Genomic DNA, 25253 nt, shown 5'->3' on the forward strand with positions numbered 1-25253 from the left:
TGTTTAGATCCTCTTTGGTTTATTTCATTAGTGTTTTTTAATTTTTCAGCTTATAGATCCTGAACATATTTTGTTAGATTTTTGTCTTAGGTGCCTCTTTTTGGAGTCATGTGGGGGAGGATTTTTTTCCCCCCTGAAAGATTGGCACCTGAGCTAACATCTGTTGCCAATCTTCTTCTTTTTTTTTTCCTTCTTCTCCCCAAAACCCCTAGGACATAGTTGTATATTCTAGTTGCAGGTCCTTCTGGTTGTGCTCTGTGGGACACTGCCTCAGCATGGCCTGATGAGCAGTGCCATGTCTGTACCCAGGATCCAGACCTGCGAAATCCTGGGCCGCCAAAGCACAGCATGCAAACTTAACCGCTCAGCCACAGGGCCGACCTCATGAGTTTTTAATTTTATTTGGCATGTGGTCATTGCTGTTATAAGAGAAAGATAATTAATTTTTATGTGTTGTCCTTGTATTTTGTGACCTTACTGAACTCACTTATTCTGGGAGGGTTTTTGTGGTTTTTGTGAGGAAGTTTGGCCCCGAGCTAACATCTGTGCAAATCTTCCTCCATTTTCTATGTGGGTCATCACCACAGCGTGGCTTGATGAGTGAAGTGTAGGTCCGTGCCTGGGATCCGAACCTGGGCTACTGAAGCACAGTGTGCAAACCTAACCACTATGCCACTAGGCTGGCCCCCCTAGCAGTTTTTTTTGTAGATTCCTTGGGATTTTCTTCATAAACAATAATATCAGCAGATAGCAAACATCTTATTTCTTTTTCCTAATTTGTATCCCTTTTATTTCCCTTTCCTATCTTTACAGTACGCTAGTACACTAGCTAGAACTTCCAGTACAATGTTGAATAGAAATGGTAAGAGGACACACTTACCTTGTTCTTAGTGTTGGGGAGAAAGCTTTCAGTGTTGACCATTAAATATGATGATAGCTGTGTGTTTTTATGTAGATCTTTTTATCCAGTTTGGAAAGTTTCTCTCCTAATTTGCTAAGAGCTTTCATTATGAATGGGTGTTGAGTTTTGTCAGATACTTTTTCCTCTTCAATTGTTGTGATTTCAGTAGCCTTTTGATGGGATGGATTGCTTTGACTGGTTTTTGAATGTCGAACCAGCCTTGGATCCCTGCAATATACCCCACCAGGTCACGAAATATAATTCTTTATATATATGTGTTGCACCATTTCATTTGCTAATATTTTGTGGAGGAATTTTGTGTCTAAAATCATGAGCGTGTTGGTCTTTAGTTTAATTTTTTTGTACTGATATTGGTGTCTGAGTAATAATGGCCTCCCAGAATGAACTAGGAAGTGTTCTTCCTCTCTCTTTTTTTTTTTTCTGAATGAGATCTTGTAGAATTGGTGTTATTTCATCTTTAAATGTTTGGTAGAATTCTCCAGTGAAACCATTTGGGCCTGGAGATTTCTCTTTTGGATGCTTTTAATTACAATTTATTTAATTTAATCAATATAGTACTATTCACAGTATCTGTTTCATATTGGGTGGGGGTTTTTTGTTTGTTTTTTCCCTCCCCAAAGCCCCAGTACATAGTTGTATATCCTAGTTGCAAGTCATTCTAGTTCTTCTATGTGGGATGCTGCCACAGCATGGCTTGATGAGTGGTGCATAGGTCCACGTCCAGGATCTGAATTGGCAAACCCCATCTGCGGAAGCAGAGCATGTGACCTTAACCACTACACCACCAGACCGGCCCTTAGGTGGGTTTTGATAGATTGCCCTTCTGGAGGAATTACTCCATTTCATCTAGTTTTCTAACTAAATTCGTGGAATTGTTTGAAGTATTCTCTTATTCTTTTCGTGACAGGAGCATCTGGGGTTGTATCTCCTGTTTTATTCCTGATACTAGAAATGTATGTTCACTCTGTTTTTATATTTGTTAATCTTCTTAGATGTTTATCAGCTTTCTTGACTATTTCAAAGAAATCAGCTTTTTATATTATTGATTTTCTCTATTATTTTTCTGTTCTCAATTTCTTCTCTGATCCTTATTGTTTCCTTTCTTCTACTTGCTTTGGTTTTATTGTGCTCTGTGTAGTTTCTTGAGATGGTAGCTTAGATTTATTAATTTGAGACTTTTTTCCTATTTTAATGTATGCATTTAGTTCTATAAATTTCCCTCTTAGCACTGTTTGAGCTCCATCCCACAGATTTTCATATGTTTTAATTATGCTTTCATTCAGTTTAAATATATCTTGATTCAATTTGAGCCTTCTTGTGTGACCCATAGATTATTTAGAAATGTGTTCTTTGATTTCCAAGTGTTTGGAATATTTCCTGTTGTCTTTCTGTTATTTATTTCTGGTTTCTCATGTGGTCTGAGTACATGCTCTGTGTGATTTCAGAACGTTTACATTTGTTAAGGTTTGTTTAATGATCCACAAACAAATGTCCTATAAACAACATTCTTGTAGAATGGTCCATGGGTGCTTGAAAGGATGTATATTCTGTTGTTGGGTGGAGTGTTCTATAAATGTCTGTGAGGTTCTGTTGGTCAATGGTGTTATTCAGGTTTTCTCTGCCATTGCTGATTTTCTTTCTAATGTTTCTGTCAATCACTGAAAGAGAAGCATTGAAATTCCAAACTGTAATTGTGGAATTGTCTATTTTTCCTTTTACTTCTATTACCTTTGTGTATTTGACTGTTTTCTTGTTTGGTGTATATACGTTTATGATTGCCATATTTTCTTGGTCATTGTATGTTTCTTTATCATGATGTAACTAACATCCCTCTTTGTCCCTGTTAATTTTCTTGGCTCTAAAGTATTCTTTATCTGATATTATAGCCACTTATGCATTTTTATTAATATTTGCATGGGTTATCTTTGTCCATCTCTTACTTTGTCCATCTCTTATTTTCAACCTACTTATATTGTCATATTTGAGGTCAATTTTTTGTAGATAGCATATAGAGGTGTCCTGCTCCCCCCACCTTTTGACAATATCTGTCTTTTAATTGGTATATTAGACCATTTATATTTATAGTAGTCATTGCCATATTGGGACTAAATATGCCATTTTTCTTTTACTTTTTAATTTTTCCTGTGTTCCTTGTTCCTATTTTACTGTTTTAGTTTGTGTGTGTTTAGGGGGAGGTGGTTCTTTGTCTTCTTTTAGGTACATGAACATTTTTTAGAATTCAATTTTGATTCATGTATGGTGTTTTGGGGTATATGTCTTTGTATGGGATTTCTTTTTTTTTTTTTTCAAGTGGTTACTCTAGGTATTAAACTGTGCATGTATAACTTATCACAATCTACTGTCATCAACATCTTAGCAATTTGAGTGAAGTGTAGAAACTTTACTTCTATTAGGTCCCTTTGCACTCACTATTTTTTTTTTTTTTTTTGAGGAGGATTGTCCCTGAGCTAGCTTCCTCTGCCAATCCTCTTCTTTTTGCTGAGGAAGATTGGCCCTGAGCTAATATCTGTGCCCATCTTCCTCTATTTTATATGTAGGACACCTGCCACAGCGTGACTTGATAAGCTGTGCTAGGTCTGCACCCGGGATCCAAACTGGCGAACCCTGGGCCGCCGAAGCACAACATGCGAACTTAACTGCTACGCCACTGGGCCAGCCCCTCACTATTCTTTTAATACAGTTGTCTTGGGTGTTTACTCTTCATCTGTTAAGGTTATAATTTTTCATTCAACTGTCAAACATTTTTAAAAGCTTGTGAGAAGAAGGGTGGTCCATTTCCCTCTATTTCATTGTTCTTCCATCCTGAAGTTTCAAGCCGCGTTCTACTAACATTTCCTTTCTGTTTGGAAAACTTCCTGTAGCCATTTTTTCAGAGTTGCTCTGCTGGTAACATATGTTCTTTGTTTTCTTTCATCTGAGAATGTCTTTATTTCTTCATTCTTGAAGGAAATTTTGTGCATTGTACTGTTCATGGTTGACAGTCCTTTTTTCAAAGTGCTTGAGAAATGTTAGGCCGCTTCCTTCAGCCCTCCACGGGTTCAGATGAGAGATCTGCCATTCAAAAACCATTGTTCCCCTACAGATAGCGTGTTATTTCTCTCTAGCTGCTTTAAAAATATTTCTCTCTAGTTGTCAGAAATTTAATTATGTTGTGTCCTGGTTTAGAATTTTTTTTGTTTGTCATGTTTGGGGTTTGTTGAGGTTTTTGAATCTGTAGGTGTATGCCTGTTGCCAATTTTGGGAAATTTCAGTCTTTGTTTCTTCCAGTATTATTTTTAGACTGACCCTCTATCTCCTTTCTTTCTGGGACTTCAGTAACATGAAGGTTAGATCTCTTTTTTTTTTTCTTTTTTCTGTTTTATTGTCCCACAGGTCCCTGAGGCTCTGCTTTGGTTTGGTTTTTAATTTTTCCTGTCTGCTTTATGTCTGTTCAGATTGAGTAATTTCTGTTGACCTCTCTTTGGGGAGGGGAGCAAGGAGTGGAATACCAACTACTGTCATTGCTTCTGGGTGGGGTTGGAAGGTTAGCTCCCTCACCGGGCCTTCATGACACTATCCTGGAAGTGAAAGAGAACTGTTGTTACCTTGGACCACCTCCTTCTGCCCTGCTACTGGGTGAGGGTGAGAGTTTAGCTCTGCCACCCATGGAAAGGGAAGGAACATGTGGGCTTCTCTGTTATGGTTGTCCAAATGTGGGGCAGAAGCAGGAGAGGAGGATTGAAAGCTAGAAACAATCCAACATCAAAAGTAGAGTCAGACTGTTATATTGTACATTTGGTTGGCTGGTTGAATTGGAAAGGCCCAGGCCTTGTTTACAGGTGGAGGGATCACCTTGATATTTGGGGGGTAAGCTGCAAATGAGCTGATGCCGCATCACATCCCACCTAGAGGGGCCCTAAAGGACATTGGTGTGGAGAAATCCTCTTCATGGCCAGATCTTGGACAAGTACAATTGAGTGTCACTTTTGTTTTGGGAGAAGTGGCTCAAGTAAGGATATATGTGCCCTTTGTGGCAAATGGCTTGTCTGGTTGTTCAGAGGCACTGAAGAATCAAGATGGGCAGACGAGTGACAAGTTTGTATGGACCAGGGGCATGAGGTTCCTGGAGAGAGTGCAAAATGAGTGGATGTTTATGTCCCGCGTCAGTGCCTGCAAGAAGACCCCCGTTGCAGAGGAGAAGGGGAGGGGAGCAGAGGAGTTGAGACTGGCCAGGCTCAGTCCTCTGCATTCCCAGTCTTTGCACTCTAGGGATGTAGACACAGTAGCTATGGTGGCAGGAATGAAGGTTTTGAATGGGCCCAACAACATGGCATCCCACTTGCCACAACTGAAATAGCCACTTCCCTTTCTGAATGTCTAACCTGCCAGTTACAAAGACCAACACTGAGATCATGATACGATACAATCTCTAGGAGACCAAACTGCCACTTGGTGGTAGATTGTTTACGTCAGATCTGTTCCCTCCTGGAGGGGGCACTGACTCATCCTTACTGGGATTGATACTGTTTCTGCATGTGCTAGTAACTTCCCTGCCAACAGGGCCTCTAGACACCATTATAACGGTGTATTAACTACTTGATCCACCAGCACTGTTGCTGGCCATCACCCTGGAGATGAATCACTGTGTAGACACAAATGGCTTGAGGTCTTGCACGGGAGGTCTATAGCCAACACTGTTGAGATCTTGCTCCACATAACCCACTTTCCAGGTCTTATCAAAGGACCTCTAGGGGCTGGCCCGAATGGCCGAGTGGTTAAGTCTGCGCGCTCCGCTGCAGGCAGCCCACTGTTTTGTTGATTCAAATCCTGGGCGCGGACGTGGCACTGCTCATCAAACCACGCTGAGGCAGCGTCCCACATGCCACAACTAGAAGGACCCACAACGAAGAATATACAACTATGTACTAGGGGGCTTTGGGGAGAAAAAGGAAAAAAATAAAATCCAAAAAAAAAAAAAAAGACCTCTAGCAGGGTGGAGCCAGTTTTGTCCTCGGCATCAACCTGCTCCCTGATGGAAATTGTACTGCCTTCCCCACCCCATCTCACCGCCCACTTCACTCCTGTCCATCCTGAGGTCACTTCTCAGGTAAACCCCCCATACCCCAGTAATCATCTCACAGTTTTCTGTCAAAATACCGGAAGTAAGAAATTCTATTGTCACATTTTCTTCCCATTAATCAGCTCCTCCGATTATCATTCTTCCCACTCCCACTTCTGTGGATTATTACTTCATACTACTTTCCTGAAAGATCTCCCTTTTTTGCCCCATTCTGTGGGACTTGCCATACGAGGCCCTAAACCTAGATTAGTCATAAGCCCCACATTTTCTGAGCTGATTCAGGCTGTTGGGGAATTCTCGAGAGAACTGAACCCCCATCTCCACCACCCCACAAACCTCTCCCTGCTCAGTCCCAAGTACTTTCGCTGATTTCAGCATCATTTGGCCTCCTCTCAGGGTTCCAGTTTTGTGTTTATAGCTTGAACATACTCAGTTGTGCTACCAAAGGAAAGGCCAAATACTTGCCCTGATCATCATGTCTTCTGATTGGTGTTCTTGAAGCAGCTCTTCTCGGCACAGGTAAAAGCCTAGATGCTCATAAAGTATCCATAAAGGATCCAGCTTCTCAGATGCCCACTATTTTCTGGCCTTGTCATCACCATCTGGAACTCCACTGCTCTTCACTGATTAAAGGAACTGGAGATGAAATTTTCTGTGTTAGTCTTCCAAAATTGTGGTAGCCCCTGGATACATTTGCCCAGGAACTCCATGCTGGCCCCTCACTGTGGCTCTCTACAACTTGCCCCTTGTGATATTCATATTTTCAGCCTATAAAATATGTCACATGTCTGGTTATCTTCCCTCAGCCTGCCCCCCAACATTCTCACCTAGTGTAAAAGAAATTCAAAATTGTTGTTGCTTTCTTGCATGTTTTCTTGACATTTCCTCCCTTGTTCTTTTGGAGAAAATGTAGGGGAGTATCTGAGGTGCATCGCTGAGTTACCTCAAACTTTAATTACATATTCCTTGTGAATTGAAGTATAATTTGTATTCAAGTTTTTTGAAGTATAATTTGTATTCAATAATAATCTCTCTTTTAAGGGTATATTTTGGTGAATTTTGACACATATATATACAATTTTGTGACCACTACCACCATCGAGATGTGAAATATTTCCATCACCTCAAAATGTTCCGTCATGCAAACTCCTCTCCCAAAATTGTAGAGATTTTCTTTTTCTACATTCTTCCCTTTTTTAGAATGTGAAGTGAATGGAATCATTCAACATGTGGCCTTTTTTCCCCTGATATTTTCACTTGGTGTATTGGCTTTGAGATTCATTTGTGTTTTTCCTTGTTTCTTCCTTTCCTAGCTGAGTTCTGTTTTGTTTTCTGGATATGCTACATTTTGTTCCTTCATTAACCAGTTCATGGAAAACTTTTACAAGTTTTTGGCTTAGGTGAATAAAACTGCCATGAATATTTGCAACAGGTATTTAGATGGAGACATTTTAACTAGTCTCATGTAAATATTTAGGAGGAGAACTGTTGTGCCGTGCGCGTATATATATATTTCCCTATAGAGGAAACTGCAATTGTTTTCCAAAATGGCTGGATCAATTTGTATTGGCCACTACGATGCATGAGAGTTCCAGTTGTTTTGCATCCTCATCAGCACCTGGTATTTTCAGTCTTTTTAATTTTAGCAATTCTAGCAAATGTGTAGTTATCCTATTGTAGTTTTAAATGGCATTGCTGGAATGACTGATGGTATTGAGCATCTTTTCATGTGTTCATTAATCATATCTTTAGTTATTTATCCAAACCTTTGTGTTTTTGTTCTTAAGATTGAACTGGAAGAATTTGTTTTATTTTCTTCTTTTTTAATATTGTGGATGCTAGTCTTTTATCAGATATGTATTTTGAAAATAGTTTTTCTCAGTCATTGGCTTGTCTTTTTATTTTCTTAGTGATCTTTTGAAGAGTAGATGTTTTTAAAGATTTTATTTTTTTCCTTTTTCTCCCCAAAGCCCCCCGTACATAGTTGTATGTTCTTAGTTGTGGGTCCTTCTAGTTGTGGCATGTGGGACGCCGCCTCAGCGTGGCTTGATGAGCAGTGCCATGTCCATGCCCAGGATTCGAACCGACGAAACACTGGGCCGCCTGCAGCAGAGCGCGCGAACTTAACCACTCGGCCACAGGGCTGGCCCCAAAGAGTAGATGTTTTTAATCCTGGTGTAACCCAAAATTTATTTTTCCTTTTATGTATTCTTTTGTGTACTATCTAACTAATTAGAGTTTGTCCAACCCATGGTTGCAAAGCTTTGATTTTCGCTTCCTCTAGGCATTTTATGGTTTTAGTTCTTATGTGGTGGTCCAGGACCCATCTTGAGTTAATGTTTATATATGATCTGAGATAAGGATCTTATATTATTTTTAAACATGCTATATTTTATAACCAAGCAAGTCACTTTGGGGGTATACCCATTAGAAATGAGTGCTTTCTTACACCAAAATACATACACACAAAGGTTGATAACAATTTCATAATAACCAAGAACTGGAAATAATGCAAATGACAGTCATCTATAAGCTGCTTACCTAAATTTTGAAAGTCATTAAATGGAAGAAAACAGATTAAACCTGCTGCTTTCAGGGCCGGCCCGGTGGCACAGCAGTTAAGTGCGCACATTCTGCTTTGGCGGCCCAGGGTTCCCTGGTTCGGATCCTGGGTTCAGACATGGCACCACTTGGCAAGCCATGCTGTGGTAGGCGTCCCACATATAAAGTAGAGGAAGGGCCGGCCCCGTGGCCGAGTGGTTAAGTTCATGCTCTCTGCTTTGGCAGCCCAGGGTTTCGCCAGTTCGAATCCTGGGCACAGACATGGCACCGCTCATTGGGCCACGCTAAGGCGGCATCCCACGTACCACAACTAGAAGGACCCACAACTAGAAATATACAACTATGTACTAGGGGGCTTTGGAGAGAAAAAGGAAAAGGAAAATCTTTAAAAAAATAAAGTAGAGGAAGATGGGCATGGATGTTAGCTCAGGGCCAGTCTTCCTCAGCAAAAAGAGGATTGGCAGCAGATGTTAGCTCAGGGCTAATCTTCCTCAAAACAAAACAAAACAAAGCTGCTGCTTTCATGCAACAACATGGATGAATTTCATAGAAAAAAGTACTTTGAGTGGCAGTGTATGTCAAACGCAAAGTAGTAAATACTCTAGAATTCTATAGAAAAGTTCATAACCAGGAAAACCTAATACATGGCGACAAAGGACACAATAATGGTCACATTTGTGCAGTATTAACTGAAGGGAGGCAGATCTGTGCCTGAGAAGCTACTGGGAATATTCTCTGCGCGGCGGGGGCTTACATGGGAAACACGTGTAAGTAGTCTTCGAGCCCCGCTCTTGAGGTTTGTCCACTTAATCTCACTGAATTACACATGTATGAAAAAGGGAAAAAAGATTAATAAATTAATACTAGTGCACCCCCATTAAAAATTAGTACATAGCAGTCTTTGGGCGCCCTGTGTGAGCCTCCAGATTGCAGATTCCGTCCTCCTCGCCTCCTCTTACTTTTCTTTGTAGGTTGACACCTTAAGTGTGTATCACTAATAGTAACTATTATATTTTGTTTGATTTTGAAATTTATGGGAATGGAATAATGCTTAATATATGCTTTTTAGTATTACCTGGATATATTATCCTGTGATTTTTAAAGCTTTTTGAGATGAACATAAACCTAATGATCATCCTTTACTTATAGTATGTATGTTAAAAGGTATTCCTTTACTGGTATTCTTTTTAATGGAATTCCTTAATTGCATCTCATGAGAGTATGTAGAGATATTATTATTTTTGGTAGGTTGTAAAGCAAAGCTTCAAATTGAATATCCTATAATAATTTATTTTTTTCTGTAATAATTTAAAAACAACAAAATTATGCCTTGAATAATAGAACTTGAGCACTTTAAACGACCACAGAGACCCCCTCAATGTAATTATGAGAAAACGGAGGTGCAGAGAAGTCAGACAATGAGCCCAAGCCCATACTCTTAAGGGCAGACCCTATCTGTGTCTGCTAACTTGTTGGAGTTCTGTCCATTAGGCTCCTTATAAAGGCCTATCAGATCAGCACGGAGCTGTCAGTACTTTCAAAGAACATATCCTCCGGGTTTGATTGTCTTTGCTTCCCTCCCACATGGGACATTTAGTATTTTGTAGTTTAGTTTCCAAGCACAGCTTTACGTTTTTTCAGGTATCTTCTGTTACTGATCTCTATCCTGAGTGCATTCTCTGTTTTATTTCATTCTATGCCAAGTTAAAGAGATTTTTTTATGGTCCTATATATTGTCGGTTTCATACACATTCAATTTGTGCTGAAAAGGAAACATACTGCAGTTGGTGTCTACACTTCTGCATATGTCTATCGGGCCAGATTTTCCCATCTTGGTGTGTGCATCTACCTTAGCAATGTTATTCCTGCCTTTTAAAAATCAGTTACTGAGATAATATATTAAAATATGCCAGTTTGTTTATAGGTTTAACTATTCTTATAATAAAATTTTTTATGTAATTTGAAATGATGTTAAAAATTGTATACAAAATTGAAAGTATGTCTTCCTGCCTATGTTTCCTTCCTATTTTTCAGATACAAATATACATTTTTGTGTGTTTTTGTTTAAAATTATAAGGTATATATTTTCCAAACTTTTATTGCATCTCTTTCTGTAACATTATATCCTAGAAGTGTGACTTGCAAACTGAATATTGCTGGATATTTTTCGGCTCACCAAAATCTACTGATGACTAATTGAAACTTTTACTCCATGCTCATTTAGTGTGATAGCTGGTATATTTGGGTTAATATGCATCTTCCTATTTTGTGCTTATTTTTGCTTCAGTTCTATTTCTTGTACTTACTTTTAAAAATTGGTATAGATTATTTACATTCGAAACGTTGCTTTTAGTTGGGAATGTAGATACTCCTATTTTATTAATGTTTGAGCTAAAAATAACATGTCTTTAACTTAACGGAGTATAGAATTAATACCTTCACTCTCCTCTTGCACAAGATAAGGGGTATTATTGAGGATTGCATGAGAGGTGATTCTCTCACTCTGCTCCGCAGGAGACACTGTTGATGTTTTATGCAGGTAATGAATATGAATCCACAGATGCATCCTTCTCTTGGATCTTCATTCCTTCTATTGCTGCAGACCTTTCACTGGGATCACTTTCCTTCGGACTTAAGTGAAAACTTTAGGATTCACTTTGTGTGGGTTAGTTTTCTACCACAGTTCTCATTTTTGGCCTCTTATAGTCTTATTTCATGCTCTTTCTTGACAAATGCACTTGTTCAGTACAGAATCTATGTGGTGGTCATTCCTCCAGCACCTTCAGTATGTCCTTCTGCTTTGTCCTTGACCCACTATATGTGGTGTGTGAGTAGATAGGATGTATTTTGTGTTGATAGTTTCCTGGTGTTAAGGAAAAGTATTTGAACATAATGCAAAGGACAAGACACCCTAGAGATTGTAATAGCAAGATGGGCTCAGTGATTAGATGGTATTTTGTGTTGTTGGAATAATAAAAGGGTGGCAGTGTAGAATACACAGGGGAAATAATGAAATATGTGGTGACCAAATTGGTAGATTGTGATGTAAACTGGCTGGATGCTTACCAATCCCATTTTCTCTTTCTGGATAACTGGGAGGACAGCATGTCCCAGCTTTCCTTACCTTTAATTTGGGACCATGTGAGATGTGGCCAATTGAATCACGCAGAAGTGATTGTGAAGTTGTGTCTTGTTACTGCATTGTTCACCATTCCGGGGATGGCCCCACTGGTTCTAGATTTCACACCTCACCAGGATTTAGTGCTCCCTCAGGGCTGCAGGCTCAAGTGATGGGCTGATGGTGATGGTGTTTCGATGAGGACAGGACCTGAGGATCTGAAGCCTCTGAGGATCTGAAGCCTCTGAGCTTCAGGCTGGGCCATCTTGTGATCATCTATTTTCATCTGGGCCCAGCTGCCCTGCGGGTCAGAAAGGGAGGACAGGAGGAGAGAGAGATCCTGATTACTTGAACTAGACGACATGTCATCTTATGTCACAAACTTTAAACCATGTCATGTCTACTGTCCACTTAGGTCTGAGGGCAGTTACTCCTGATGTTCCCAAGGTCTGAATCCTGTAGCCTGCAATACTGCATCTCTTGGGCAACATGCCTACCTGTAGTTTAAGAAAACCTCCTGCTGCGCTGTTTAAAAAAATAACTAAATAAGCCAAATGGTGCATATAAATGGGTGCTTTTATGTGAAACAATTAATACGAGTCATATTTTTGATAAATGATGCCAAGGATCTTGCAAAGAGGCATCTCCAACATAGCCTCCCACACAGTGTAAGTGAAGGCATTGTGATGTTAATGATAACGACAGTGATGATAATAGCTCTTACTTACTGAGTACTAACTATCTAATAGGCATTTCATGTAAATTCCCATGATGGACTTAGTATTTCCCATTTTAGTCACAGAAGAGCCATGGTTCTCAAACTTGAGTGAGCTGCAGAAGGATTCCTTAAAGCACAGAGTGCTGAGCCCCCCGCAGTTGGATTCTCTAGGCCTGAGAGGGTCCACAAAGCTTGCATTCCTAGCAGGTTCCCAGGTCCCGCAGATGCACGCCTCCTGAGGGCGGGACCTTGCCCCCGCGCCCACGGAAATGTGAGCTCTTTTCTGTAAGAGGAAGCGAAGCGCCGCCCCGGTGCCTGGAAATCTGGAGCGTTATTTCCTGGTCGGTTCTAGCGGAGCCGCTTGGCCGTTGCCGTGGAGAAGGGAAGGGGTGCAGGCGCGTGCGCACAGGTGGGGTCCAAACTACACTACCCAGGAGGTGGTGCTCCGCGCTTCCGCCCGAGCGGGTGGCCAATGACGGCCCAGGAGGCGCGTTTCCTGCGGTGTCGGGCGGGGCTTCCGCTATCGCTGCAGCGGGACATCCTTCCGGGAGCGGTGGCTGGTTGGACCACGACCACGTGGACTGGAGCGCCGCGCGGTGGCCGCTTCTGTGCGGCCGAGCTGGGAAAGAGAGTGACGTGGCGGAGGCCACCGCCGCGCCTGGTGCAAGCCGTGCCCCCTGGCCCCCGCTCCATTCCCCTGGGACTGTGCCCCCGACTGTGGGACAGCTCCCCTCGCGCCTCGTGTCTGCCAGGCGCCGCCGGGACCGCGCGTTCGCCCAGGCCTCAGCTCCTGCGCTCCGTCGCTGCGGCCCCGAAGGCGGCGGCCTGCGCCCTGTGAGCCTTCGGCACCATTTTCTAGCCGGGCTGCGAGCGCAACACGCAGCCAGAGACGACCCCGCCCAGGCTGAGCCCTCGGGACCCGCCCTGGTCGCCCGCCTCTCAGGGTTCCGCTCAGCCCTCCAGGTCCCGGGCCGTTGGCGGAGGCGGCAGCACCGATGAATCCGGCGCAGGTGAGTGGAGGGTCGCCCAGGGCCTCACCCTCTCCCACTGTCATGGCTAGCACTCCTCGTTAGAGCTGATGGTGGCGTCCTGGGACTCCACGTTTCCTTCTCCCGGCTCTTGGTCGTGCAGTTCCTGGAGGGGAATCATCCAGGGTCCTGAGTCCAGGCCGAGGATTATATAGATAGTTTCCCGTTACTGGCAACCGATGGAATACCGTTCAGAAGGGTGTCCCAGTCTGGGGAACGGGCATGTGCAAATACTTGGAGGTGAGACTGAGTCGGGAGTGATCAGAATCTCATTGTGTCGTATGGGAACAGAGAGCAGCTGGGCAGAAGTCAGGCCTGGAACAGCAGCCTGAGGAGCTAGGCCTCCCTTTTGAAGTTTGGAGCAGAGAAGGGAGGTGATTTAACAGATTTCATTCAACAGGTCCCCTCAGCCTGCACAGTGGAGACTGTGGAAGCGACGGAGGTGGCAGGGAAACCTGGGAGGAGTGTGAACTGTGAGCCTTAAGGCCCTAGTACTGGGGCTTGTGGGAGAAGGCTGAGCCCAGGTTTGTGTCTGGGAGGCATGGTCTAGGTGACAGGAAGAGAACTGGCCAGCAGGAGAGTGTATGGTGCCTTTCATGCCTGACCTGTAGCTTACATAGTATCTGTCTGCCCAGCCGCCTGGATCTGCTCTGGGCTGGAAGATGATCAGGGACATGAAGTGAGAGCAGGCACTAATGGTGCCAAGTGTGGTATCTCCTGTGAATTGGGAGCCTGGGGGAGAGAGGGACCAGGGAGTGGTTGTGTGAGCAGCTTGACCTGGGGAGAGAGATGCTGCCTGTCCCCTCAACTGTCCTCATCGTGGCAGGGCTGTGTGACCTTCGAGGATGTGTTCGTGTATTTCTCCCGGGAGGAGTGGGAGCTCCTTGAGGAGGCTCAGAGACTCCTGTACCGTGATGTGATGCTGGAGAACTTTGCACTTGTGTCCTCACTGGGTAAGTCTCTGTTTTAGGTATCTATTGCTAGACAGTAAATTACCCCAAAGCTTAGTGAGTTGAAAAGACAAATGTTTATTATCTCACAGTTTCTGTGGGTCAAGAATCGGGCATATCCTGCTTGGGTACCTCTCGCTAAAGGTCTTTTATGACCTTGCTGTCAGGATGTCCAGGGCTAGCTGTCTCATCTGAAGGCTCAGCAGGGGTGACTCCTTTCAAGGTCATGCACATGAGCAGGAGGCTGTTGGACTAATTAATCATTTCCTTGCTGTTTCTTGGCCAGAGCCCACCCTCAGTTTCTTGCCAAGCTGTCTTCTCCATAAGCAGGTCACAATAAGGCAGCTGATTTCCGTGATCAAGAGTAAGAGACAGCATCTGAGATAGAAGCTGGGATTTTTATAACCTCTTCTCAGAAGTTCCATCCCATCATCTTTGCCATATTCTGTTCATTAAAAGACTTTTTAGGTCCAGCCCACACTCAGCTAGGGAACATAACAACAGCATGGATCCCCGGGGTGGGTGTGATTCCCAGTCTCCTGGGCTGGGTTTTGTTCTTCCCCTTTTCCCAAGGGGCACCTGTCTCAGCCTCACAGTTCTATCATGGCATACCTCCTTTTCTTGGTTCCCTGGAGTGGGTACTTTGGGTACCAGGGCTGGGCAGCGTGAACCACCTCTGCTCCCAGAGCAGCCCCAACCACTACCCCTTAAAGCCTTGAAATGAAGGATTTGGTGGGCAGGAGTCTTGCAGTCTGTCTAACAGATCCCAGATGGCCCTGCCACTTCTAGGCTGGGTGACTGTCCAAATCCCTGAAGTTTCCAGAAATTGCAGACACTGACATGGTCACTGCTTGTGGAGAACACTGAGTTGTTCCTGCAAGACCCTCTTCCAAGATTCTTTGTTTAATATTTAATTTTCTTCTCTGTAGAAGGGGTCTCCCTGGGTCACTGCTGGCCACTCACCAGCTCTTCTTTCACCATAGGGCTTGCAGTGTCCAGGTCTCATGTAGTTACCCAAATGGGGCTGGAGGGGAGCCCAGGGTGCCTCAGAAGGTAGACACAGCCTCAGCCACAGCAAAGAAGACCTGGACGAGGCCTGGTGAGTGGAAACTTTGGAAGCAGTCACATCGGTGCTGGCTTCACATTACACCAGTAACTTGTCCTGTGTTTACTGATGTTGTGGGGCCAAGCCCAGAAGCTAGTATCATCCCACTTGTCTTTCCGCATTTTTAGTGTTTTGCTCACTTGTCATTTCCACTCTGATCTAGGTTCCTGTTAGTCCCCCACCCTTCTAGTCTCTCCAGCTTATCTCTTATTTTCTGCATCGTCCATGCAGGTCTCTACAACATTGGCTTTCATTTAACGTGTCATGAGACACATGTGTATCCTTAAATTTTCCTTGAACACTGACTATTGCATCCAGGCAGGTTTTTCTGCCCTGGACAGACCCTTTTGCACAGCACTCACGTGTGACAAGGAACCAAGGCCTTGGCAGGAAACAGTTGGTGGAGGAGTGATTTGGAGACTGTGCTCCTCCTCCTTACACTGTACCCTGTCCTTGTCCCTTCTGCCCTCTGACGTCTCCTCCATTCCATGACCTTTCGAGGCCCGCAGTACACAGCAGCCCTGCCTCATGCTGAGTCTAGCTCCCTTATTCTGCCAAAAGTCCCACGGGCTAATCCCTGGTCGTATCAGACACACATTGGTTATGGGATGCCATTTGCCACCAGTTAGACACTCACTTCACCGGCATTTATCTTCCATCAGCTTGTTGGCAGGAGTGGAGGATGAGGATCCACCTTCTGAGCAGGGTCTTTCTGTGGGTGTGTCACAGACAAGAACTCCCAGGGTGGGTCCTTCTACCCAGATGGCTCAGCCCTGTGACATGTGCAGCCTGGTCTTGAAAGACACTTTTGCACCTGGCTGAGCCACAGGGACACCATGTGGCAGCACCCGTACACCACCGTATGAATGATTTGGAGAGACTTCTGGTTCAGTGTAAACCTTGACCAGGTGCAGAAGCAGCAGAGTGGAGAGAAATTCCTCAGAAGGGAGAAGGGCCAGGCCTTGTTGCAGAGCTCCATTGAAGGCCACATGAAGAGCTACACACCCACGTGTCAGAGAAGGCCTTCACTCACAGGGTGGGTCCCAAGAGCTTCCTGGTTGACTCTGGATTTGTCCAGCACCAGGCCCCTCACAGTGGGGAGAAGCCACACAGAGCACTGAGTGTGGGGAGGCCTTTCTGTGCTGGCGTCACTGACGGGCCCTTTTGTGTAGCGGATTCTGTTAGGCGAGAAAGTACAACCTGAGACCATAAAGCCTCCCACCTCAGCTGCCCTTATTGGAAGGAGCCTCGTTCCAGGGGCAGTTCACTCACAGTCTCAAGGGACTCCTGGTCGGGGTGAGCCAGGGAACAAAGAGGGCCAGATGCAGGAAGGGCGCTTGAGCCCAGGACAGTTTCCCACAAGTTATCCCACAAGGAGAGTCTCCCCGGGAAGACGCGCTCTGAACGCAGTGGTGTGGGGACAGGTGATAACCCCCACTCGAGATGGTCATAGTAGCGAGGCTCCAGGGGATGCTTTTCGTGAACAGAACTCCCATGGACCAGGAGCAGCTTCCATGGTCCATGCAGGGAAGAATCTCCACAAGTGGAAGGAATGCGGGCAAGGGTTAAGCAAACGTTGGCTTGTTGTTCGACATCAGCAGACTGGGCTGACGTGAAGCCCTGTGACGGCAGTGCACGTGAGAAAGGCTTTGTCAAGCAGGCGGACCTCAGTCAACATGTGAGGATTTACACTCGGCAAAGCCATATGAGTGCCTCCAGTGTGGGAAGGCCTTCAACCACGTCAGACCTCATGCAGCACCAGTATATTGACACTGGGGAGAAGCCTCAGGAATGCAAAGAACATGGGAAAGTCTCCTGTGACAGCTCTGCTTTTGTCCAAAATAATATTTCCCACTCTAGAGAAAGTCTCTTCGAGTGCAAAACATGTGGGTAAGCCTTTTGTGACAGTTGTTTTTTTCACTCATCACGTGAGGGTTCTCACGGGAGAGAAGCCCTGAGTGGAAAGGCCTTTATTCACCCTTTCTTCTTTTTCTGGCATAGCAGGATCCATGCTGGAGAAAAACCTTTAGAGTGTAAAGAACATCAGAGGGGCTGGCCCCGTGGCCGAGTGGTTATGTTTGCATGCTCCACTTCGGCGGCCTGGGGTTTCACCGGTTCGGATCCTGGGCGCGGACATGGCACTGTTCATCAGGTCACGTTGAGGTGGCATCCCACATGCCACAACTAGAAGGACCCACAACTAAAATATACAACTATGTACTGGCGGGATTCGGGGAGAAAAATCAGAAAAAAAAAAAAAAGATGATTGGCAACAGTTGTTAGCTCAGGTGCCAATCTTTAAAAAAAAAGAATTTCAGAGAGCGTTTTGTGAGTGCTCTTACCTAACTCCTCAACGCCTGAGGAGTCACACTGGGACGAAACACAGCAAATATAGTGCATGGACAGGCCTTCAGCCTTCATCCGTGCCTCACCCAGCCTTGGAGTCTTCATACTTCATACTCGGGGTCTCATACGCTTCACAGTGTTGGAGATGTGGGGAAGCCTTTTGCAAGTGGACTTATCTCAGTCAGTATCAGAGAACTCATACTGGGGAAAGACCTTTTGAATGTAACTTCTGAGGAAAATCTTTTGGCTGTAGGAAACATCTTACTCGGCACCTGAGAAATTATACCAAAGAGAGACCCCATATGTGTCATCGCTGTGAGAAAACCTTCTGGGACAGATCATCATTTATTGTCATTTAAAGCGTCATATTGGAAATTGACAGCCTAGGACCTCACTGTACATCCAAAACTTCCTAAGGGAGAGAGAACCAGTGGCTATTGTGCAATTACAAATTCAGCTATAGCTCCTCCCTTAGCATGCAGTGAAAAGCAGTCACAGGGATAGTAAAGAAAAAGGCATAAGGGAGGAGGAAGACAAGGAGTAGATGTAGCAGAAAAAGAACAGCATTCAGGGCCTCTTTCAGGTGGCCCTGAGAAACCCATGACAATTTGTTATCAGTTGTTTGTTGTTGGGTGGCAGGAGAGGAGCAGTGTAGGACCTCGTGCCCTCCACCTGACTTGACACACAACCTCTGCCACCCCGTGTCAGGAGAGCTGGACACTTGACAGCAGCTCTGCAAACATTTATTGAAATCCTTCTTTGTAATAAAACATTGTCTTGACCATTGAGGAGCATAAGTCTGTGATAAATGTGAATGTGAAGCCCTGATTTATGAAGCACTTAACAGCAATTAGAATACTAAAAATATTGCCTAAAATTATACCTAAGGAGCTACGGGTGCCCATGAAAGGGTATGTTCTACTGTACCACTTAAGACCATTTAAGGCTTCCATTTTTATTTTATTATTTATTCACTCTGGTTTTTTAAATTGAGTTATAATTAATAAATAACATTGTGTCGGTTTAAGCTTTACACCATATTGGTTTGATACATTTATATTCGCTATGACTGCCATTGTAGCCTTAGCCAATACATCTATTGTGTCACAGAATTATCATTTCTTCTAGTGGTGGGAACACTTAAGATCTAGTCTCTTAGCAAGTTTAATGTTTGTAATACAGTTTTGTTGTCTGTAATTCCTAGACTATGTATTAGATCTCCAGAACGTATTTATTTACTAGTTGCCAGTACGTACCCTTAAACCACACCTCTCCCATTCCCCTACCCCCGAGCCTTTGGTAACCCCCGTGCTACTCACTTTTCTTTCAAGTTCAGTTTTTTATTTTTTTCTTTTTAGATTCCACATGCAAGTGAGATCATACGGTATTTGCCTTTCTTTGTCTTGACTTACCTCCCTTAGCATAATGTCCTCAGAGTCCATCCATGTTGTTACAAATGGCAGGGTTTCCTCTTTTCTCACAGCTGAATAGTATTCCATTGTATATATGTATACATTTCTTTTATCCATTCATTTGTTGATGGACGCTTAGGTTGTTTCACTATCTTGGCTATTGTGAATAATGCCACAATAAACATAAGTGCATATATCTTCGCTATCCTGTTTTCATTTCCTTTGGCCATCTACTCCAAAGTAGGATTCCTGAATCATATGATAGTTATATTTTTAATTTTTTTAGGAACCGTCATACTGTTCTCCAAAGTGGCTGGACTGGTTTACATTCCCACCAATAGTACACATTTCTCCACATTCTCTTTTCTTCACATTCCCTTTTCTTCAGATTCTCACCAACACTTGTTATCTCTTGCCTTTTTGATGATAGCCATTCTGACAGGTGTGAGGTGATATCTCATTGTGGTTTTGATTTTCATTTCCCTGATGATTAGTGATATCGAGCACCTTTTCATGTACCTGTTGGCCATTGGTATGTCTTCTTTGGAAAAAGGTCTGTTTAGTTCATCTGCCCATTTTTTTTTTCTTTAATGTATGCTTTTTGGTGAGAAAGATTGCCCCTGAGCTAACATCTTTTGCCAATTTTCCTCTTTTCTTTTTCTCCCCCAGGCCCCAGCACATAGGTGTATATCATAGTTGTAGGTCATTCTAGTTCCTCTATGTGGGATGCCACCACAACATGGCTTGAGGAGCGGTGGTAGGTCCACGCCCAGGATCCTAACCAGTGAACCCCGGGCTGACCAAGCGGAGTGCACAAACTTCACCACTTGGCCATCGGGCCAGCCTCTCCTCTGCCCATGTTTTAATTGGATTTTTTTTTATTGAGTTGTACAAGTTCTTTGTAAATTTTGGATATTAACCCTTTATCTGATACATGGTGTGCAAATATTCTCTCCCGTGCCATAGGTTGCCTTTTTATTTTGTTAATTGTATCCTTTGCTGTGCAGAAGCTTTTCAGTTTGATGTCCCACTTGATGCTTTTTTCTTTTGTTGTTTGTGCTTTTGGTGTAATATCCAAAAAATAGTTGCCAAAACCAGTGTCACAGAGCTTCTTCACTAAGTTTTTTTCTAGGCATTCTGTGGTATCAGGTCTTATGTTTAAGACTTTGATTTTCAAGTTAATTTTCATGAGCGGTATAAGATAGGGGTCCAATTTCATTTTTCTGCGTGGGTTATCCAATTTTCCCAGCACTGCTTGTTGAAGAGACTATCCTTTCCCCATTGGATATTCTTGGCTCCCTTGTCCAATATTAGTTGACTGGATATGTAGGGATTTAATTCTGGGCTCTCTCTTCTCTTCCTTGGTCTCTATTTTTATGCCACTACCGTACTGGTTTCATTACCATAGCTTTGTAGTATGAAATCAGGAAGTGTGATGCTTCTGGTTTTACTCTTCTTTCTCATGACTGCTTTGGCGATTTAGGGGTCTTTTGTTGTTCCATACAAATTTACGACTGTTTTTTCTATTCCTGTGAAAAATGCCATTGGAATTTTGATAGGGATTGTGTTGAATCTCTAGATGGCTTTGGGTAGTATGGACATATTAACGATATTAATTCTTGATCCATGAACACAAGATATCTTTCCACTTATTTGTGTCTTCAGTTTCTTTCAACAAAGTCTTATAGTTTTCATTGTACAGATCTTTCACCTCTGGTTAAGTTTATTCCTAGGTCTTTTGTTGTTTTGGATGCTACTTTGAATGGGATAGTTTCATTTCTTTTTCAGATGCTTCATTGTTAGTGTGTAGAAATGCAACTGATTTTGTGTGTATTGATTTTATATCCTGCAACTTCACTGAAGTCATTGATTAGATCCACTGGTTTTTTAGTTTAAGTCATTGGGATTTTTCAATATATAAGGTCATATCTGCAAATAATGACAATTTTACTTTTTTCTTTCCAATTTGATGCCTTTTCTTTCTTTGTCTTATGTGATTGCTCTGGCTAGGACTTCTAGTACTATGTTAGATAAGTGGTGAGAGAGAAAATTTAATTTTCAATTAAATTTTAAAAAACCAGCAAGTCATTTCTTTGTGTTATTTTAAACATCCACCACGCTCACTTTTTCTTAATCCCAATGTACATGTTTATTTTTTCTGTATTTTCTCTGAGGCGTGATGGTGATCGTGTAGCTGTGCGGTCTTCCCTGGTGAATCCTAATTCTTTCCTCTGACTGGGTTTTTCACATGTTTTAGTCTTCACTTGAGAGTCTTCTCCAAGTCTACCTCAGAAGTTTTCTAGGGGTTGAGTTAGGGCTCAAACAAACAGTAAAACACATTCAAGTTAAATTCATGATAAACTCCACAAAACAATCGTGGATAAGGAATCTCGTTGTTTACTCTGATGAGACTATGTCAGGTGTCACTATAAAGACAAGTGGTCAGGACTCACCAGGGGCATGAAGATCATGTGAAGGTGCAGCTCCGTGTGGGTTTCACGTTTACCCCCATGACCTCATTTCCAAATAAATAAATGCAGGGTGCTTTGGAATATCCCTTCTGGGATTGTCTTTGAGGGTAAATGCTGAACTACGTGTGATGATCGTTGTTACCACCTGTTAAAAAATACATTGTGCATTTTTTTAATATAATCACAGCCTCACTTTGAGCCCTCCTCAGAGTTTTGTCAATGAGCACAGGTGTAGTTTTGCATCACTGTTGTGGACTGAAAGCATTCTGTGGTGCTTTACCACATTTCGTTATCTTGCATGTACTTCTTAATGAGTAAGTAGTCACAATACTTATAATTTTTTAATGACAGCACACACAGTTTTCTATTTGGGAAAAAGAGTTTCCTCTCAAGTACTCCTCCCTCCTTTATCCTCTCTCAGGAGGGCTTGTCTGTGCAGTGACTGTGGCTTACTTGTAGCTGAGCTCCTGGGTCTGTAAGGGTCGATGAAACCCTTTGCTACAGAGGACATTTCTTACCACACCTGGGAGCTCTTCAGTATAACACAGCACATTCAGAGCCCTGGGCCTACATTTGTCCCAAAGCCATGTGACATGCCATCCGGAGGATGAAGGACTTGGGTTTGTTCCGACATGTCCCATGTCTCACCATCTGGTCTTCACTTCCATGTTCAGTCAGAGGGGCCAGCTATGAGTTTGCCACCATTTGGGCAAGAGGGATGAGATCCCATCCTTCGTTCCCATGGCGTACCATGAGGAGTTGAGACACATGGGTGACTGAGATGTGGGCCCTGCTCTTGAGTTTGTCTCATGTGGAGAACATGTTAAATGAAGCACTAGCAATAAAGTAATTGTTGCTTTGACAGAAATGTGTCTGGTGACCCTGGCAATACAGAAGACAGAAGGATTGAAATGTAGGGATGTGAGGCGAGGTGTGGAGGGGGCAGAGTGACGTAGCGGCTGAGAGCTTGGAGTTGGGAGTGATTGGGATTCCAGCCTGTCTGCACTGGGCCATCCCCAGCCACGTGACCTTGGTCGTGTCACTTATCCCTGAAGTTCCGTGTCTTTGTGTGGAAAATGAGAAGATGAACATTGAATTAAGGCACAGAAAGCAGAGCAGACAAAAGCAAGATGTAGTATCATGCAGCCCTCTGAAGGATGCGGGATCTCCAGGCAGGGTCAGAGTTGGAGGACATCTCCAGCAAAGGTAACAGCGTGTGTCAAGGTGCAGAGACTGATGAGAGCGTGGTCGGTGCAGGAACCAGAGGAAGGCCACTGGGGCTGTAGTGGGGAGAGTGGTGGGCAGTGAGATGGAGCAGGGCAGGGCGAGATGAGAAATTGGGTTTTGTGCTCATTCAGTTTGAGAGGTCTACCAGACGTCTAAGAGGAAATGTTGATGTCCAGGGGAGCATTCAGGTGTGCAGATCTGTGGCGCCAGTGCCCTCTGGCACCAGGAACACCCCGACAGCTGTAGTGGAACAGTGAGGTTTATCAGTGCCTTGCGTGCCATGTGGGGTACCACACACCCGAGGAAATGTGGGGCGCTCGGTAAGAGGATGTTAGAACTCTGGGTGTTCAGTGATTTGGAGAAGGGTTTAAAGCAATGGAGCTTTGGTCTGAATTGGATGGTGTCGGGAAGCAGGATTATTCTATAATCAGAAATCCCAAAGTGTATCCTCTACAAGGCAGGGGAAGGAAGCAGCCCTAAAGCGGCAGCTGGTAGGAGACGTAGCCATCACTCATGTTACCCCAGAGAGGGGGCTATCTGGTCACTTCTGTGGTTTGCACAGGTTCTTGTTTTCGTCTGTGCTCTGACGTGATGATAGGGCGGTCTTGGTCTCACTTGAGCATGGTCACAGAGTGACCTAATATTCAACAGGAGAATCCCAGAGCTTAGAGGTGAGTGCCAGAGCAGCTCCTGAGAATACTGTGGCCCGGCCCCCAGGAGGCCCCTGAGCTCCTCTTTCCCCTTCCAATCAACCCCTCCCATCTCAGACAGACACAAGAGTAGAGAGGGTAATTTATATCGACTGAAGACACATACACCCACGAAGATGGATAGACACAGACGTAGAAGGACACCCAGTCACCTATACACACAAGTCACACACATCAACAGCAGTAGTCACAGGGACATGCGTGGGCCACAGGCAGATGCACCCATTGGCACAAACATGTACATGCAGCCACACAGGTATGCACTGGGGCATGTGCAGAAGAGTATGGAGACATTCACAGAAAAGCTCCTGGAGAGACAAAGGGGCAACACAGGAGAACGTGAGGACAACAAAGACAGGTGCATTGAGAGTGAGGTAGACACATGTATACAGCCACACTGACAGAGACAGATGTACAGATGGTCCCCCACATAGAGATCCGGCCATCCAGAGAGAGACATGCACACAAGATCTCACTTGCTCACAAACACACACAATCACAGAGATGTTCCCCAGTGCAGACAATGCAATCTGTACCCACAGGAATGTGGTGATAAATGTTTGCTGTCTGCTCTTGAGAAGAAAGTACATATAGATTACATAAGTTCACTACAAATTTTGCTGACATAAAGGATGTGTAGCACACAATTTACAAATGATAATAATATATACAATGGTCTCTGTCGTGAGCACCACATAGCCAATTGATTCTCACAGAATGTTTTCATCAATTTTTGCTGTAACTCTTTTATGTGTCAAGGTTTGTACTAAATTCCAATGTATTTATATATTATAACCAAGCAAATCCAATTCTGAGTGTATAGCCATTAGCAATGAGGGCATTTTTTTTCCTCCAAAATATATATCCGTGAAGGTTTATAGCAACTGTACTGAAATAACCAAGAACGTGAAACAGCCCACATAGGCATCTCTGGGAACATGCCTAAACAAGCGATGACTTGGTCACAAAATGGAAGAAAACAGCAATAAAAACTGCTGCTTCATGAAACCACGTGGATGGATCTTACAGAAAAAGACATTGAATGACAAGGATGTGAGTCAGGGACAAAGCAGTACATACTGTAGAGTTCTGTAGAAAAGTTAAACACCATGGCGAGAAAGGACAGAACAATGGTCACCTTTGTACAGGGCTGTTGGGAATGTTCTGTGACGTTGTATCGGTGGGGTTTATATGGGTGTTAACACACAAATGTCTATCAAGCCATGCACTTAAGACTTGTCCACGTTATCTTATTGAAATTACACAGATAGAAAAAAGAGAAATAAAATAGCAATGTGCACCCCACAGAATACAAAGAGCAGAGCAAGATGAGAGTTCCTTTAGGAACCTCACAGATGGCAAACTCCATTTTCACTTCAGAGGAATCCTTCATCCAGAATTTTGTTTCACTCATTCTCTCTTTTTTAATTCATAGTTTGACCCCTTATATATGTATCACCAATAATAGATACTTTTTTTGCCTTATTTTGAAATTTATATGAATGGAATCAGTGTGCTTTTCTCTACTTTGGTTTTTTTTTTTTTTAGTATTTTTCAGGTGAATGTGTCACTTGCTAATTATCCTTTTAAAATATATTATATGT

General features: G+C 43.5%; 1 protein-coding gene across 1 annotated transcript; it reads left to right on the forward strand.

Moving 5' to 3' along the window:
• Positions 1–4808: 4808 nt before the first annotated feature.
• Positions 4809–19437, forward strand: LOC139042157 (uncharacterized). Its single transcript, XM_070498776.1, has 5 exons — positions 4809–4931; positions 12608–13410; positions 14255–14381; positions 15362–15477; positions 16146–19437. The coding sequence occupies exons 1-2, from the start codon at positions 4809–4811 to the stop codon at positions 13397–13399; spliced, it is 915 nt and encodes a 304-aa protein (XP_070354877.1). The 3' UTR covers positions 13400–13410; positions 14255–14381; positions 15362–15477; positions 16146–19437.
• The last annotated feature ends 5816 nt before the right edge of the window (positions 19438–25253 follow it).

Source organism: Equus asinus, chromosome 26, assembly GCF_041296235.1.
Source record: "Equus asinus isolate D_3611 breed Donkey chromosome 26, EquAss-T2T_v2, whole genome shotgun sequence".
Classification (NCBI taxonomy): Eukaryota; Metazoa; Chordata; class Mammalia; order Perissodactyla; family Equidae; genus Equus; species Equus asinus.